General features: G+C 43.3%; 2 protein-coding genes across 2 annotated transcripts in view; one reads left to right on the top strand and one right to left on the bottom strand.

Annotated features, from left to right (window-relative positions):
* CENPV (centromere protein V) overlaps positions 1-10,283 on the top strand; it is a 91,005-nt gene extending 80,722 nt beyond the window's left edge. Inside the window, exon 5 of the mRNA XM_073670786.1 lies at positions 10,034-10,283. Coding sequence (XP_073526887.1) covers positions 10,034-10,158 — 125 coding nt within the window. The 3' untranslated portion in view covers positions 10,159-10,283. The remainder of the gene's footprint in view (positions 1-10,033) is intronic.
* A 2,814-nt stretch (positions 10,284-13,097) lies between these two features.
* Positions 13,098-19,850, bottom strand: part of PIGL (phosphatidylinositol glycan anchor biosynthesis class L) — a 156,299-nt gene continuing 149,546 nt past the window's right edge. Inside the window, exons 6-7 of the mRNA XM_073668015.1 lie at positions 19,109-19,242; positions 13,098-13,496 (exon numbers count right to left, since the gene is read on the bottom strand). Coding sequence (XP_073524116.1) covers positions 13,371-13,496; positions 19,109-19,242 — 260 coding nt within the window. The 3' untranslated portion in view covers positions 13,098-13,370. The remainder of the gene's footprint in view (positions 13,497-19,108; positions 19,243-19,850) is intronic.

The following is a 19,850-nucleotide window of genomic DNA, read 5'->3' as shown; positions in this document are numbered from 1 at the left end:
AAAGTCCGGTCCGTTAGGTAGGAGGAGATCCATGAGAGGGCTAGGTCAGTGTTGCCAAGGGATTCTAGGATGTGGAGTAGGAGGGGGTGGTCGACTGTGTCGAAGGCGGCGGAGAGGTCGAGAAGAAGGAGGACGGAGTAGTGTTGCTTGCTCTTGGCGGTCAGTAGGTCGTTGGTGACTTTAGTTAGGGCTGTCATGTCACAGTACAGCGATAATAGACAGTGATGTCACAGTACAGGGATAATAGACAGTGATGTAACAGTGTAACAGTACAGTAATAATGGACAATGATGTCACAGTACAGCGATAATAGACAGTGATGTGACAGTAGAGGGATAATAGACAGTGATGTAACAGTACAGCAATAATAGACAGTGATGTCACAGTACAGGGATAATAGACAGTGATGTAACAGTACAGCAATAATAGACAGTGATGTGACAGTACAGAGATAATAGACAGTGATGTGACAGTACAGGGATTATAGACAGTGATGTCACAGTACAGCGATAATAGACAGTGATGTAACGGTACAGCAATAATAGGCAGTGATGTCACAGTGCAGAGATAATAGACAGTGATGTAACGGTACAGCAATAATAGGCAGTGATGTAACAGTAGAGAGATAATAGACAGTGATGTGACAGTACAGGGATTATAGACAGTGATGTCACAGTACAGAGATAATAGACAGTGATGTAATGGTACAGCAATAATAGACAGTGATGTCACAGTGCAGAGATAATAGACAGTGATGTAACGGTACAGCAATAATAGACAGTGATGTCACAGTACAGAGATAATAGACAGTGATGTAACGGTACAGCAATAATAGACAGTGATGTCACAGTACAGAGATAATACAGTGATGTCACAGTATAGCGATAATAGGCAGTGATGTCACAGCAGAGATTAGACAGTGATGTCACAGCACAGAGATAATAGACAGTGATGTCACAGCAGAGATAATAGACAGTGATGTCACAGTACAGAGATAATAGTGATGTCACAGCACAGAGATAATAGACAGTGATGTCACAGCAGAGATTAGACAGTAATGTCACTGCATAGATCATAGACAGTGATGTCACAGTACAGGGATAACAGACAGTGATGTCACAGTACAGGGATAATAGTGGTGTCACAGCACAGAGATAATAGACAGTGATGTCACAGTACATCGATAATAGACAGTGATGTCACAGTACAGCGATAATAGACAGTGATGTAACGGTACAGCAATAATTGACAGTGATGTGACAGTACAGAGAAAATAGACAGTGATGTGACAGTCAGGGATTATAGACAGTGATGTCACAGTACAGCGATAATATACAGTGATGTAACGGTACAGCAATAATAGACAGTGATGTCACAGTACAGAGATAATAGACAGTGATGTCACAGTATAGCGATAATAGGCAGTGATGTCACAGCAGAGATTAGACAGTGATGTCACAGCAGAGATAATAGTGATGTCACACCACATAGATAATAGACAGTGATGTCACAGCACAGAGATAATAGACAGTGATGTCACAGCAGAGATAATAGACAGTGATGTCACAGTAGAGAGATAATAGTGATGTCACAGCACATAGATAATAGACAGTGATGTCACAGTACAGGGATAATAGACAGTGATGTCACAGTACAGAGATAATAGACAGTGATGTCACAGCAGAGATTAGACAGTGATGTCACTGCATAGATCATAGACAGTGATGTCACAGTACTGGGATAATAGACAGTGATGTCACAGCAGAGATTAGACAGTGATGTCACAGTACAGCGATAATAGACTAGTGATGTCACAGCAGAGATAATAGACAGTGATGTCACAGTACAGCGATAATAGACAGTGATGTCACAGTACAGCGATAATAGACAGTGATGTCACAGCAGAGATAATAGACAGTGATGTCACAGTACAGTAATAATAGACAGTGATGTCACAGTAGAGAGATAATAGACAGTGATGTCACAGCAGAAATTAGACAGTGATGTCACTGCATAGATCATAGACAGTGATGTCACAGTACAGGGATAATAGACAGGGATGTAACAGTATAGAGATAATAGACAGTGATGTCACAGCAGAGATTAGACAGTGATGTCACAGTACAGCGATAATAGACAGTGATGTCACAGCAGAGATTAGACAGTGATGTCACAGTACAGCGATAATAGACAGTGATGTCACAGCAGAGATTAGACAGTGATGTCACAGTACAGCGATAATAGACAGTGATGTCACAGTACAGCGATAATAGTGTTTTCACAGCAGAGATAATAGACAGTGATGTCACTGTACAGGGATAATAGACAGTGATGTCACAGTAGAGAGATAATAGACAGTGATGTCACAGCAGAGATAATAGACAGTGATGTCACAGCAGAGATTAGACAGTGATGTCACAGTAAAGCGATAATAGACTAGTGATGTCACAGCAGAGATAATAGACAGTGATGTCACAGCAGAGATAATAGACAGTGATGTCACAGTACAGCGATAATAGACAGTGATGTCACAGTATAGCGATAATACAGTGTTTTCACAGCAGAGATAATAGACAGTGATGTCACTGTACAGGGATAATAGACAGTGATGTCACAGTACAGTAATAATAGACAGTGATGTCACAGCAGAGATAATAGACAGTGATGTCACAGTACAGTAATAATAGACAGTGATGTCACAGCACAGAGATAATAGACAGTGATGTCACAGCAGAGATAATAGACAGTGATGTCACAGCAGAGATAATAGACAGTAATGTCACAGTACAGCGATAATAGACAGTGATGTCACAGTACAGCGATAATACAGTGTTTTCACAGCAGAGATAATAGACAGTGATGTCACTGTACAGGGATAATAGACAGTGATGTCACAGTAGAGAGATAATAGGCAGTGATGTCACAGCAGAGATAATAGACAGTGATGTCACAGCAGAGATTAGACAGTGATATCACAGTACAGGGATAATAGACAGTGATGTCACAGCAGAGATTAGACAGTGATGTCACAGTACAGCGATAATAGACTAGTGATGTCACAGCAGAGATAATAGACAGTGATGTCACAGCAGAGATAATAGACAGTGATGTCACAGTACAGCGATAATAGACAGTGATGTCACAGTACAGCGATAATACAGTGTTTTCACAGCAGAGATAATAGACCGTGATGTCACTGTACAGGGATAATAGACAGTGATGTCACAGTAGAGAGATAATAGACAGTGATGTCACAGCAGAGATAATAGACAGTGATGTCACAGTACAGTAATAATAGACAGTGATGTCACAGCAGAGATAATAGACAGTGATGTCACAGCAGAGATAATAGTGATGTCACAGCACATAGATAATAGACAGTGATGTCACAGTACAGCGATAATACAGTGTTTTCACAGCAGAGATAATAGACAGTGATGTCACTGTACAGGGATAATAGACAGTGATGTCACAGTAGAGAGATAATAGACAGTGATGTCACAGCAGAGATAATAGACAGTGATGTCACAGTACAGTAATAATAGACAGTGATGTCACAGCAGAGATAATAGACAGTGATGTCACAGCAGAGATAATAGTGATGTCACAGCACATAGATAATAGACAGTGATGTCACAGTACAGTAATAATAGACAGTGATGTCACATTACAGAGATAATAGACAGTGATGTCACAGTAGAGATAATAGACAGTGATGTCACAGTACAGTAATAATAGACAGTGATGTCACATTACAGAGATAATAGACAGTGATGTCACAGCAGAGATAATAGACAGTGCAAAAAAGAGGCATTCAAGAGGTTAAAACAGGAAAACAGTAAGGAGGCACTAATGTGTTACAAGGAAAAAACGAGAACCTGCAAAAAACAAATAAAAATAGCGAAGGAGGAAACAGAGAGACGTATTGCTAGGGAAAGTAGATCAAATCCCAAACTGTTCTTTACGTATATAAATAGTAAAAGGATTAAATCGGATAATATTGGACCGATAAAAAGTGATGAAGGCAAAATCATAGAGAAAGATAAGGATAAAGCTAATCTATTAAATAATTTTTTTTCGACAACTTTCACAAAGAAATAGAACTAACAGGAGAAATGAGAAGTGACAAACTTAATCCTCCACTAAGTATGACAAATCTAACCCAAGCTGGGGTACAGAAACGCCTCAGTAACATTAAAATAAACAAATCACCAGGACCTGATGGCATACTCCCACGGGTACTAAGGGAACTAAGTAATGTGATAGACAGACCGTTATATCTTATATTTAAGGACTCTGTTGAGACTGTGTCTGCGCCACTTGATTGGCGACAGGCGAATGTAGTGCCAATATTCAAAAAGGGAGCAAAAAGTAACACCGGAAACTATCGGCCGGTGAGTCTGACGTCCGTTGTGGGCAAAATTTTTGAAAGCTTCATTAAAGAGGCAATTACGGAGCATCTTGATGCTAATAATCTATTAACCCCGAACCAACATGGATTCATGAGGAATCGCTCCTGCCAAACAAACCTGATTGACTTCTACGAGGAGGTTAGCTCTCGAGTAGATCAGGGGGATCCAGTGGATGTCGTGTATCTCGACTTCTCAAAAGCGTTCGATAGCGTGCCACATAATAGGTTGGTATACAAAATGAGAATGATGGGGCTGGGGAAAATGTCTGCAAGTGGGTAGCTAACTGGCTAAAGGATAGAAGGCAGAGGGTGGTTATAAATGGAATATGCTCAGAATGGGTAAGCGTCACTAGTGGGGTACCACAGGGGTCTGTACTAGGCCCAATGTTATTTAATATCTTTATTAACGACATAGTCAACGGGATAAATAGTAAAATATCAATATTTGCAGATGACACAAAGTTATGTAAAACAATTAATACAAAAGAGGACAGTGCAGACCTACAGAGGGATTTGGATAAGCTGGGTAGGTGGAGCATTAAATGGCAAATGAGGTTTAACGAGGAGAAATGTAAGGTCATACATATGGGAAGGAAAAATGGAAGTCACCAGTACTCACTGAATGGGAAATCATTGGGGAATTCAGAGATGGAGAAGGACTTGGGCGTCTTGATTGATAGCAAACTAAATTGGAGTGCCCAAAGTCAGGCCGCTGCTGTAAGGGCAAACAGGGTAATGGGATGTATCAGAAGAGGTATAGCTGCAAAGGATGAGAACATTGTTCTTCCACTGTACAAAGCACTGGTCAGACCACACTTGGAATACTGTGCTCAGTTATGGGCCCCAATATATAGAAAGGATATAAATGAGCTTGAAAAGGTACAAAGGAGGGCAACAAAATTAATAAAGGGAATGGAGGGACTGCAATACCCAGAGAGGTTGGCAAAACTAGGACTATTCAGCCTGGAAAAGAGAAGGTTGAGGGGGGACATAATAAATGTGTACAAATATGTTAGGGGACAGTATAGAGATCTTGCCCGAGATTTGTTCAAAAGGAGGGATATTACGGTAACAAGAGGGCATTCACTAAGACTGGAAGAGAAAAGGTTTCAGCACCAGCATAGGAAGGGGTTCTTTACGGTAAGAGCAGTGAGAATATGGAATTCACTGAGTGAGGAGACGGTAATGTCAGATTCACTACACCAGTTCAAGCGGGGACTGGATGCATTTCTAGATACCAGGCAGATTTCAGCATATACTTAAAAATAGAATAAAATAGTAGGTTGATACAGGGATTTATTCTGACGGCTGGTTTCAGAGTCGGGAGGGAATTTTTCCTCAGGTGAAGATTGGCCAAATCATTTGGGGTTTTTGCCCTCCTCTGGATCAACTTTAGCAATTACAGAACTAACAGGTCGAACTTGATGGACGCAAGTCTTTATTCGGCTTTACAAACTATGTTACTATGTCACAGTACAGGGATAATAGACAGTGATGTCACAGTAAAGAGATAATAGACAGTGATGTCACAGTACAGGGATAATAGACAGTGATGTCACAGCAGAGATAATAGACAGTGATGTCACAGCAGAGATTAGACAGTGATGTCACAGTACAGGGATAATAGACAGTGATGTCACAGTAGAGATTAGACAGTGATGTCTCAGTACAGCGATAATAGACAGTGATGTCACAGAAGAGATAATAGACAGTGATGTCACAGTAGAGATTAGACAGTGATGTCACAGTACAGCGATAATAGACAGTGATGTCTCAGCACAGAGATAATAGACAGTGATGTCACAGTACAGAGATAATAGACAGTGATGTCACAGTATAGAGATAATAGGCAGTGATGTCACAGTATAGAGATAATAGACAGTGATGTCACAGTACAGAGATAATAGACAGTGATGTCTCAGCACAGAGATAATAGACAGTGATGTCACAGTACAGAGATAATAGACAGTGATGTCACAGTATAGAGATAATAGGCAGTGATGTCACAGTACATGTGCACTGAGCGATCTTTAGTAGATCACTCAGTGGAAACACTCTACCATTGTTCTGGTAATACAAATCCTATTGGGCAGCATGGTGACTCCGTGGTTAGCACTATTGCCTTGCAGCGCTGGTGTCCTGGGTTCAAATTCCACCAAGGATAACCTCTACGAGGAGTTTGTATGTTCTCCCCGGGTTTGCGTGGGTTTCCTCCGGGTTCTCCGGTTTCCTCCCACACTCCAAAGACATACTGATAGGGAATATAGATTGTGAGCCCCAATGGGGACAGTGCCGAAATTGCCTGAATTGTAAACGCTGCGGAATATGTTTGCGCTATATAAATAAAAAGATTATTATTATTTACACATGTCAATGCATCGACAAGAGCAACGATGTTTGTGGAGCAAAAAAAGATAATATAATTTCACTCAACGAACAAGCGTTTTGCTTGTTCATTGAGTAATCAGCAGTCTGTTTACTGCAAGATTACTGTGAAATAAGCGTCCTTAGAGATTCTTGTTCATGATAATCTTGCCGTGTAAATGGACCTTTAGACTGGCCATGCACATTAGCTAGCTGACCGTTGAACGCTTGTTCGGCTGACAGCCGTTTCCTCGACTTAATACTAAGCTGAATGTGATTGCATTCTCAGTAGGAAGAGGAGAGTAAGGCTCAGTGCACACTGCATTTGTGCACTTGGTCAAAAGTATATGCCAGTAAAAGCTTATAGTTTATAGTTCATATTCTCATAGGCTCCTAATGACCGGAGGCCAAAAGTCTGCTTACTGGGCCAATGTGACCGACATTTCCTATTTACCTGCCTAGGAAAGCATTGCAGGCTGCACGTTTTGATATACTGTGCAATGTGAGCTTTTTTGCAGTAGGTCAGCAAAGGATGGCCAAAGCAACAAACCAGAAGGTGGCCACAAACACAATGTGCACTAAAGCCGGCTACACACATTAGATGGCTGTCCGCTGAACTCTGCTTTGGCTGACAGGCAGCCATCACGGCTAACTCTCCCATACACAGGAACGCTTGTTCGGCCAAGTGCTTATGTGTGAGCAGGTCTAGTGGGGGTTCCAGGGCATCCCGGTGGTATCTATGGGATTATGCATTACTATAGGCAGGGATATGGTATCATGGTATTACATGGGAGTGCAGCTGAAGTTTATTTCATGGTATATGGGTACATGTGAGCTGCACGGTTCTCAGGTGTACTAGTGCCAGATTGATGCTGCGATTATTATAATATATTTTCATATAAGGTAGGAGGAACATATAATATCAGCCAAGTATATATACAACAATGTTTGTGCCTTTATAGACTACAGGTGTGCATTACCGGGAGTATGTGGCTTATGCATTTAGAACCTGAGAGATATTTAAATATCCGTGTATTTGCAGTTTATATCAGGTATACCACTGATTTATGCATGTGGTTTATGCGTGTATATCTTGAGATATATCTAAATATCTTGCACCTTCATCTTATATTTGATATCCCATTTATTGATGCATGTATATCCTGAGATAAATTTAAAAATCGCTGCACTTGCACTTTATATTTGTCATCCCATCATTTTTGTCCACTTTGTCATAAGTATTCAGACCCTTTGCTCAGACACTCATATTTAAGTCACATGCTGTCCATTTCCTTGTGATCTTTCTTGAGATGGTTCTACTCCTTCATAGAAGTCCAGCTGTGTTTAAAAAGTTGTCCACTACTTTTACATTGATGCCCTGTCCGTGGGATAAGCATCAATGTACAATCAATTGTATGATCGGCCGGGGTCCGCTGATCAGCTGTTATCGGTGCCTATTCAATTGAATGGGAGGCGGATCTGCAGTACACCGTGGCGGCCACTACAACTTGACGGCGGAGCCCCACAGGTGAGAACTTCCGGCCGGCGGAAGGAACTGCCCAAGGAGCTTAGAGACAGAATTGTGGCAAGGCACAGATCTGGCCAAGGTTACAAAAGAATTTCTGCATTACTCAAGGTTCATAAGAGCACAGTGGCCCCCATAATCCTTAAATGGAAGAAGTTTGGGACCACCAGAAGTCTTCCTAGACCTGGCTGTCCAGCCAAACTGAGCAATCGTGGGAGAAGAGCCTTGGTGAGAGAGGTAAAGAAGAACCCCAAGATCACTGTGGCTGAGCTCCAGAGATGCAGTAGGGAGATGGGAGAAAGTGCCACAAAGTCAACTATCACTGCAGCCCTCCACCAGTCGCGTTTATATGGCAGAGTGGCCCGACGGAAGCCTCTCCTCAGTGCAAGACATATGAAAGCCCGCATAGAGTTTGCTGAAAAACACATGAAGGACTCCCAGACTATGAGAAATAAGATTCTCTGGTCTGATGAGACGAAGATAGAACTTTTTGGTGATAATTCTAAGCGGTATGTGTGGAGAAAACCAGGCACTGCTCATCACCTGCCCAATACAATCCCAACAGTGAAACATGGTGGTGGCAGCATCATGCTATGGGGGTGTTTTTTAGCTGCAGGGACAGGACGACTGGTTACAATTGAAGGAAACATGAATGTGGCCAAGTACAGAGATATCCTTGATGAAAACCTCTTCCAGAGTGCCCTGGACCTCAGACTTAGCCGAAGATTCACCTTCCAACAAGACAATGACTCTAAGCAAACAGCTACGAGACCTGAAAATGGCTGTCCACCAACGTTCACCATCCAACCTGACGGAACTGGAGAGGATCTGCAAGGAAGAATGGCAGAGGATCCCCAAATCCAGGTGTGAAAAACTTGTTGCATCATTCCCAAGAAAACTCATGGCTGTACTAGCGCTAAAGGGTGCTTCTACTCAATACTGAGCAAAGGGTCTGAATACTTATGACCATGTGATGTTTCAGTTTTTCTTGTTTAATAAATTTGCAAAAATTTCTACATTTTCTGTTTGTTTTTTTTCAGTCAAGATGGGGTGCAGAGTGTACTTTAATGAGAAAAAAAATGATCTTTTTAGAATTTACCAAATGGCTGCAATGAAAAAAAGAGTGAAAAATGTAAAGGGGTCTGAATACTTTCCGTACCCACTGTATATTCGGCAGAACAGAAGTTGGAAGGATGGCAGTGCAGTCCCGTGCAGGCAGGGGGATCATGGTCAGATGGCCAGCAGTGCAGGTGGTGGGTTACAAAGGTGTTTCCAGGCTAAATCATCACCTGCTCTTCTGTTCCTGCATGTAATATCACAGCAGTATGCTGGTATGAGTATTTGGCCTGAAACAAAACCTCTTTAGTAAATTTGGGGTTGCACAGTGACACAGGTGACACAATTAGATTTCTTTTTTTGCATTTTTCGTGCCCAGACGTATTAACTTGCTGGTAACAATGCAACCACCTTCCCATACAGTATGTTGCAATGTAACAGCGACATAGTGCTATTTTCACCGCAAAATCACTGTTTTTTGGGAAACCCTTGTCAAGGCAACTTGGTGGTCACAATACGACTCCATTCACTTGCACTATGCTGAGATGTAGCAGCGGCATACAAGTTGCCAGCCATAGAAAGACACAAATCAGTTATTTTCTACTTTGTAGAATTCTTCTTGACGTCTGGGTCTGGTGGAATGATAATATATAATATATTGTGTTTGTCATTTTCAGGCATTGCTTCCCACTGCCTTGATGAAGGGACAGTGCGCAGTGTCCACTTGGAGCAGATAAATGGAAAAGAATGGGAGAAAGCTATGAAAGAGCACAAGACCATCCGCAACATGTCAAAGTCCTGAGAGCGTCCAGACAGTTGTTTTAATTCTTAGTCATTTATAGTTTTCCGTCCATTTCTAGTTTTATACATTTCTGCCATTGTGGCCTGTCTTCAGTTTAGTGAATTAAATCTTTTCTATACATTCAATGATATTTCTTCTGTTATATTTTTTAAAGCCTATCCATCAATGCAGAAAAAATCAGGCATTGATGCCAGAAGTGTGTGTGTGTGAGGTATAGGGCCAGCTGTGTTGTAGGACTGATGCCAACGGTATCCATCAATTTTATAGGCACCAAAAAACATACACCATGGTATAATAATTAAAAAGTACACTTAACTATCAATCCCTCTCTGCTCTTCTCCTAGGTCCCCCACTGGCCTCTGAGGTCCCTTTTCCACGGGGACTGGAGTTGGTCACTTCTTTGGCCAGTGGTTAGCTAGAAGAGCAGCCCCGTGGACCAGCAGGGACCTGGGAAACAGTACGACAGGACCAGTGAAAGTTTGCTTTTTAGGATTTTGCTAGATCAGTCCACATGTTTTTTGGGGCAAAACTACAGATCCCTGTGAATGGCCATAGTTGATGGTCAGAAGTACCACTGTGAAGGGAAGATTTATAAAAGGGGTCCAAAGGTTGGACTACTACTAATCATAAAATTATGGAACGGTCTGTCAATATGCCATTATATTTTTACATGGCAATACCCCAGAAAAAAGTTTATTTTTCAAGTAATATGAATTAAAGTATTAGTCTTGATACTGGTTATATATTAATGGTCTCTCCTTTGGCTAGGTCATCAATATCAGATTTAGTATCAGTCCAACACCTGGCACCTCCGCTGATCAGCTGCTTGCTACTCTGGTGGTAGTGTTTGGAGCGGAGCAGCACGGCTATGTTGTCAGTGCAGTGGCTTTTCTTGGGTACTGCTGCTCAGCTCCTATCCACTTTAATAAGAACTAATCTACATAACCAGGCAGCGGCTCTACACAGTGTATGGGGGTTGTGCTGTTCCGACTTTGTTCAGTTAACATCCAGCTGATGCCATGAGAGCTGCAAACAGCTGATTGCCTATTGTTTTGGACCCCACAATCTGATATCGATGACTTAGCCTAAGGAAAAGCCATTATTTTCTCAGTTGTGAACAATCCCTATAAATAAAATCCCAATTAAGATAAAAAAACAATTAAATATATCACTCTAAAAAAGGTTAAAAAATATTCTGAAAACTGTTATAAAACAGCTGATAAAGTAACAACTCATTTTGCATGTCACAAACAATTCAGAATAACATCCATGAACCATCAGTCACCTTTTGGGTCACAGAACATCACTGCAGAGTAGAAAGCAGAATGCCCCGACGTTTATAGTCTAGAACGTCACTGCATAGCATAATAGCTGCATGAGATCATGCAGTTGTGGGAGCGGGAAGGCGGCTGTCAAATACAGTCGGACTTCCCACAGTCTCTGCCGTTCTGATCACTGTAAACACAGAACTGAACAAGGTTCTTTTATGATGTTATGCAGGGAACAATATGTGAAATATAAAAATATATTTTTTTAAAAAAAAAAACTGCTACCCAGCAAAAAAGGCAAACACAGTTCTGGGATGTATTAAGAGAAGCATAGAGTCTAGGTCACAAGAAGTAATTATCCCCCTCTACACCTCCTTGGTCAGACCTCATCTGGAATACGGTGTCCAGTTCTGGGCAGCACATTTTAAAAAAGACATAGACAAACTGGAGCAAGTTCAGAGAAGAGCTACCAGGATGGTGAGCGGACTGCAAACTATGTCCTACGCGGACCGGTTAAAGGATCTGGGAATGTTTAGCTTGCAAAAAAGAAGACTGAGATGAGACTTAATAGCTGTCTACAAATATCTGAAGGGATGTCACAGTGTAGAGGGATCATCCTTATTCTCATATGAACATGGAAACTCGAGAAGCAATGGAATGAAACTGAAAGGGAGAAGATACAGATTAGATGTTAGAAATAACTTTTTGACAGTGAGGGTGATCAATGAGTGGAACAGGCGAGAGGTGGTGAGTTCTCCTTCCAGAGGCTGGACAGACATCTGTCTGAGATGGTTTAGTGACTCCTGCTTTGATCAGGGGGTTGGATACGATTACCCTGGAGGTCCCCTCCAACTCCAACATTCTATGATATAAAAAAGTTCTATAAAAATGTGCAAAAAAGACAAGTGTTTAATTTCATTTTCTCATGGCTCTTGCCCGATATCGGCAAAAAATAGAGTATAAAAATAACATTAAAATTAGTCCCCATATAACTAAAAAAAAAAAAAAGCAAAAAGTATTTGAATATCCAAATGAGGGAATTTTTTGCAGCTCTTTTAACCCACGTATGCAAAATACCTGTTTCTTGGCAGTAACAATTTAAGTTTAAGTGGCCCGGTCTTGAACTGGTTAAAACTATTCAGAGATCTGTTCTAACATGTGTGTCAATAGGGATATAATTTATACAACATAATGGATGTCTGGATTGCTGTGTCTACAGGAAAGAATGGCAGACAGGCCATAATTAGACCAACACAGTAGAAGAAACACTGCCAAAGAAAAGTTATACAATGTGCAAATAGTAACTGGAGAAAGGTCACAAGCAGCTCCTTACCTCAACACCGCAGGCGTATGAGTGGCCTTACATAATAGATGACATATATCATCCCTATGACCACCACTGATGGATGAAGGACTGCACTACACCAAGAGAATTTCCACTAATAATGTTGGTAATTAAACTTTTTTACATTATCGGTAAAAAAAACATGAACCATCATCTCTCCGCTGTTGGAAAAGACAAAACTGGACACAGAGATAAGAGCAGAACCGCTTTGAAAATTGTTCAGTCCAGAGATATCGGCCTGCTACCACATGCTCACATTGACATGTAGGGGTGAGCGGGAGCCAGACATTTCTATATCCCCTAAAGCAATCGAAGGAAATACAGGATTGCCCAAAAAAACAACATTTTATTTATTGTCACCTGATCCCAATACAGTAAAAGCATTACCAAACCTCCGAATTTATACCTTGCTACAAATCAAATCTCATGCACCAGATAGTTTTTTGTTTTTATCTGTTTGTTTTTCATTTTAAAAATATTATAATAAAAAATATTGTTTATTAATGCCACCAACCAATCACTAGTCCGGTATTAAATTAACAGGTCATGTAACACCCTGGATGCCAGAATGTGGATGCGTCACGCGAGCAGACAATGGCTCAGCTTTCCTTTTCTGCTGTGTTGTCTTGTAAGAAATGTAGCGAGTTGATCATCATGTAGCGCGAGAAGAACAGGTAGACGTGGCGAAACCAAAGTAGTTGACTCTGATGTTGTAGCATTGCCTCCTGGAATAAAACCACACACAACATCGTTTGCATGAGAAATCGCTTTGCAAAATATAATACAATTGCCCCAAATGGAGCCATCGATGTTGTAATCATCTGTCAAGAGTGAAGTCGGCCAGTTATAGATATATACTGTACTTTTAGCCTTAAAGGGGTAGTCCCATCTTCAAGATCATATCCCATCATGTACTAGGTGTAATAATAATAATATCAGCAAATACCTCCAATTAGAAATGTAGTATAGTTCATCTGATTAGCTATGTCGCTTACCCCATGGCATTGCAGTAGTTTAGATATCCATGGTTACGGCCACTTACTGCTAACTAACTGTCGCTATATGAGTGGTTGTAAATATGGATGACTAAAGCTACTGCAATTCCCTGCACATGGGGTAAGCAACATAGGTAATCAGAAGAACTATACTACATTTCTAATTGGAGGTATTTGCTATTATTATTATTACACCTACATATTGGGAATAAATCCAGGAGATGGGAATACCCCTTTAACTGAATGTACAATATATAATTAACATAAAAAAATTACACCAATTTCATTTAATGAGATACAATCACATTTTCTTTGCAGTTAATGTTCATTGTTACCACTTAAAGGGGTATTCTCAAGTTTGGGAGTTATCTCCTATCTATCGGTGGTGATCAATCATGCACACTGCTGCTTCATTCATTTTTATGGGAATACTGAAGACCAGCCGAGTGCTGCGCTTTGCTATCTCCGGCCGTCCCATTACTAAGCATACAGCATAAAGCAACAATAAATACGACTTGTAACAGATCCAACAGGAACACATGCAAAATAGTGTTTTGGAAGGGCATGTAATTACTGCGGTACTGGAGATGAGCAACTCGATTTGCATTGCTCCTGTCTGGCGTCCAGTCCACTCCCCCATGGTAGCCGGTCTTCTCTTCTGTTCCCTGCATACTCAGCCCAGCATCCTGTAGGCTCTGGCGCTTATTAGGCCTTATTAAGCCTCGTATGTTTCTGGACGGTGAGGATGTCACGCATAGAAGTAAAGACCAGCTGCAGAGGGGAACTGGACTGGAATCTGACTAGGGCAGCGCAAATCGAATTACTTATTTCTAATAATTACATATAACAGATAAAAAAAAGGGGATACGTACATCAAGTCCAACCATGGTATGGGAAAAGATGAAAGCCTCCCGACTTCCCGGTTGCAGGGGGCGGTGCACTCCTGAAGCTTGACAATCCAAACCTAAGGCATGGTGGCACCGCCGGACCGAACTGTGCTCTCTCCCAGGATGCTAGAAAGGGCAACTCTGCCTCTGCAGCATGGAAGAAGCGCAGGGGGACTGAAGCATAAAGCCAGCTGGACATCCTCTCCTTGCCCAAATAAATGAACAATCCCTTTAAGAGGTGTTGTTGACCATTTTTTTTATTTTACAAACTGGCCCAATGTGGTTAAAAATAAGAAAAAATACATACTCACCCATTCCCTACCGCTGTCTGGGTTCCCAGTTGGTCTCCTCTCTTTTCCAGCAAGGTCAGCACAGGACTGTTAATAGACAATCAGTGGCTTCAATAGTGTAAAATGTACCACTGATTGTCTGCAGCGGTCAAAAGCCGACCTTTGCTGAAAGAGATCGGCATGGGAGCTGGGCAATGCTACGGAATCAGGCGAGTATGTGTTGCCTTTTACTTTTGGCCAGTTTGTAATGCGGTGCACTAACCCTTTAATCTCATGACAAAGAGACTCAGTATTCATCCCACACTTTCTCTATGGCAGCCAAATATAGCATAAGTACAGTATTTGGCAGCTCTGATATGGCCATATAAGCAGATCTGGGGCAAATCTCAAGGGAAAGAAAAGCAGAGTTTCTTGTTTTACTTTGGTGAATTCAGCTCCTATATTTGTCATCATGGTTCTCACTGTTGTGTGACAAACTCTTCAGATTAAATGAGATTTTTGAGGTTCATTAGTTATCCCGACGTGCCGGCACTGTACCTTCATCCCGACGTGCCGGCACTGTGCCTTCATCCCGACGTGCCGGCACTGTGTGTCCATCCTGACGCGCCGGCACTGAGCCTTCATCCCGACGCGCCGGCACTGAGCCTTCATCCCGACGCGCCGGCACTGAGCCTTCATCCCGACGTGCCGGCACTGTGCCTTCATCCCGACGTGCCGGCACTGTGCCTTCATCCCGACGTGCCGGCACTGTGCCTTCATCCTGACGCGCCGACACTGTGTGTCCATCCTGACGCGCCGGCACTGAGCCTTCATCCCGACGTGCCGGCACTGTGCCTTCATCCCGACGTGCCGGCACTGTGTGTCCATCCCGACGCGCCGGCACTGAGCCTTCATCCCGACGTGCCGGCACTGAGCCTTCATCCCGACATGCCGGCACTGTGCCTTCATCCCGACGTGCCGGCACTGAGCCTTCATCCCGACGTGCCGGCACTGCCTTCATCCCGACGTGCCGGCACTGTGCCTTCATCCCGACGTGCCGGCACTGTGCCTTCATCCCGACGCGCCGGCACTGAGCCTTCATCCCGACGTGCCGGCACTGTGCCTTCATCCCGACGTGCTGGCACTGTGTGTCCATCCTGACGCGCCAGCAATGAGCCTTCATCCCGACGTGCCGGCACTGTGCCTTCATCCCGACGTGCCGGCACTGAGCCTTCATCCCGACGTGCCGGCACTGTGCCTTCATCCCAACGTGCCGGCACTGTGCCTTCATCCCGACGTGCCGGCACTGTGCCTTCATCCCGACGCGCCAGCACTGTGCCTTCATCCCGACGTGCTGGCACTGTGTGTCCATCCTGACGTGCCAGCACTGAGCCTTCATCCCGACGTGCCGGCACTGTGCCTTCATCCCGACGCGCCAGCACTGAGCCTTCATCCCGACGTGCTGGCACTGTGTGTCCATCCTGACGCGCCAGCACTGAGCCTTCATCCCGACGTGCCGGCACTGTGCCTTCATCCCGACGTGCCGGCACTGTGCCTTCATCCCGACGTGCTGGCACTGTGTGTCCATCCTGACGCGCCAGCACTGAGCCTTCATCCCGACGTGCCGGCACTGTGCCTTTATCCTGACGTGCCGGCACTGTGCCTTTATCCTGACGTGCCGGCACTGTGCCTTTATCCTGACGTGGCGGCACTGTGTGTCCATCCTGACGCGCTGGCACTGTGCCTTTATCCCGATGTGCTGGCATTGTGTGTCCATCCCGACGTGCCGGCAATGTGCCTTTATCCTGACGTGCCGGCACTGTGCCTTTATCCCGATGTGCTGGCACTGTGTGCCCATCCTGACGTGCTGTTACTAAGCTTTTATTCCGCATCTCCCAATGTGATGCTAGAATAACTGTATACTGCAAAGATCTGATTTGATGATGTCTGTAGTAGCTAATGTTAGCAATGAGCCTGTGTGCGGCCAGCAGCTCTCCACATGAATTAAAGAAATATGTTGCTACCACAAAAGTGTCACCTGATGACATTTCCTGATAATTCACATTATTAGTCTGTCTCTGGCCCCATCCAGGAATCCTCTGAGGGATATCTACCACACAATCACCGCTGGCAGTACATAGTTGATTCTCTAGTCTTTGTGCAATGACAGGTCCTTACTATTTCCACATACAAGTCAGACAATGGAGGTGTTCACCATACAAAAAGGTGAATCAGGCTGCAAGACTCAAAGGGACCGAATCATTAAGACTGGCATTGTGCACGCCCGTTTTAATAAAGGGTCCACCAAAGTAAAAGAGGCGCTTGCCACTTAATGAATCTGATGCATCTTCGAAGTGATTTGTGCTTCACCAGAAATACTACTCCAGTCTAGGACTGGAGTAGAATTTCTGGAGTAAGAAACACCATCAGTTTTAATGAATTTGATTGGCAGGCGTTACCATGCTGCATCCTGTAGTGGCTCCTCTTCAGCTCCACCCATTTTGGCAGAGCTGGCAGAATAGCACCAAAAATCACATTTTTATTGCGCAATTCTACGCTAAGCAAAACTTTTGCAACTTTGCAAAGTGTTTCACACACTTTCATGAATCAGCCCCAAAACCTATAAAGAAAATCACACCATGCTTCCGTATCAGATCAAATTACATGGAACACAAGGGCACTGCTTCCTCTGCTTTGACAGCAATCCCCTGCTGTAATGTCTGTATACTCTTTTGCTTCCCCCTGCCCAGGAGCTGTGGTATGATCAGACAATGTTCCTGCACGGTCAGACACAGCCATTACACAGTACACAGCAGGGGCACATTTATAAGATTATCTCAGCACAGGAACATTTTATTTAAATACACCCAATTGTGGAGCTTGTTATTATTCCAAGATCTATTGATTAAAATGAACTTTGTCTGAAGGAAAACCCCTCTAATGCTGTGATTGAGAGATTGACAGAGGCATGTAAGAGGTTTACAGCAGAGACTGGCGACAGCGCTGATCACTGCTTTTAAAGACAGATACCAGCTATGTAATATAAATCGACATGTAAGGGTATGTGCACACGATGCAGAAATGCTCAGGATTTTTTCCTGAGCGTTTCTGCATCTCTCTGGCAGGAAAAAACGCATGCGGATTGTACATGCGGTTTCCTGCCAGGGACATGCGGAAATGAAGCGTTCTTCACTTTCATTTCCGCATGCGGGTTGACAAGCGCTTCCCAAGCGATTTTAGCATCACTTGGAAAGTGCTTGTCAACTTCACACTATAAATCCATGCAACCGGCATGGATTTATATAGTGTGTGATGTCAAAAAATAAAAAATAAATCTATACGTTACAATCTGATGGCCCCCGGTGTCCTGCTTCATCGGTCCCGGCTGCCGGCAGTGAAGACTGTAGGACCTTCCGACGTCAGCGTCACGTGACCCGTCACATGACTCTGACGTCAGCGAAGGTCCTTCATTCAACCGCGAAGTGCGCGGGAAGCCGGCAGGACGCAGCGCGGGCCGTCAGAAGGTGAGAATATATGTATTTTTTATTTTATTCTTTTTTTTTTAATGGTACCTGGGTCTGGATGAGAGTCCTCTCATCCACACCCGGGTACCATCCGCACATTAGACCGCATGAAAAGCGCATCAACATATACAGTGATGCGGATTCCATGCGGTCTAATGCAAGTCAATGGCGGCAAAAGAGCAGCGTTTCCGCAAAATATTGACATGCTGCGGATTTTTGACCGCAGCGTTTACGCTGCGGAAAAATCCGCATCATGGGCACAGCACATGTGGATTTCCATTGGGGAACATTGCTGCCCTTCTACCATGCGTTTTTCATGTGTTTCCGCGGCGTTTACGCAACTGCAAAAACGCCGCGGAAACGCATGAAAAACGCATCGTGTGAACTCAGCCTAATAGTACGTCATGGCAGGTCAATGAATAAAGTGCATTTCTGTTATTATACCAATTCCTTTATTTTTTAATTAACTCATAGGTGTAAAACCTGCCATGAAAATGTGCAGAGGAGTATCATTCAATGACTGGAAGCAGAAATATAAGAAACTGTAAGGTGCTGAAATGCATAGTTTGTTATAAAGCAGCACACATTTCATCCCAATACATAGCAGAGCATTTGTTGGTGACACCCAGCACCCCCCATACAGGCTGTAATGTCGGTGTTACCTTGGCCTGCCTGTATTGTCTTCCCGATGATACAATGAGAAGGTCTTGGTGGAAGCACCAGCTCAGCGGCAGGTCCAGGACTGAGACGTATTTCCTGAACATGCTCACAGACTCCAGCACCAGAACAGAACATCCTGCAGATCCACATGGACACAACAACAGTTACTTTTATGCAAGTGATGAGAATAATTGCATATTTGGAACAAGATTATAAAAACATGGCGGCTTTCTTCTAGACCAGCACCCGGCTGGATCAGTAGTGAATATCAGCATCGCGGATCGCTCCTTATACTTAAACAGCTCGATAACAAGAACAGATCTGTCCCCAAATTCAGCGTCCCCTATATAGAGAAGCGTAGTCTGATGTCAGGTTCCCTTACAGTGACAGGGGCTGAGTAACAATGCCACAGACTGGAAGAAAGAAGCCGAAATGTTCTAATCCTTATATAGAAATCATGTATTTGTTTTACAATCAAAAAATGTTTAAAGATTTGGGTGTGGGATCAACTATAAAATCCCTATAAAAGTGTAAGTGTATGAGGCGCCCCCTATAGACATCAGGTATACGTTTCCTATCATCCCCCCAATGATCACACTGCATGGTATCAGGGTCCGCCCTGCTATAAACATACATGGAGCAGTCAGTGCCTGTGTCATGGGTGTTAATAATTAGCAGGACGGCGGCATTGACCTCTCGTGGACCCAGTGATGGCTCAGCTGTATGCCCACACGGTGACGTCAC

Source organism: Phyllobates terribilis, unplaced genomic scaffold (genome assembly GCF_046119375.1).
Source record: "Phyllobates terribilis strain yellow unplaced genomic scaffold, ASM4611937v1 Scaffold_2__4_contigs__length_985480577, whole genome shotgun sequence".
NCBI classification, from domain to species: domain Eukaryota; kingdom Metazoa; phylum Chordata; class Amphibia; order Anura; family Dendrobatidae; genus Phyllobates; species Phyllobates terribilis.
The sequence above is the reverse complement of the archived record's forward strand: the minus strand, read 5'-3'. Positions and strand labels throughout refer to the sequence as shown.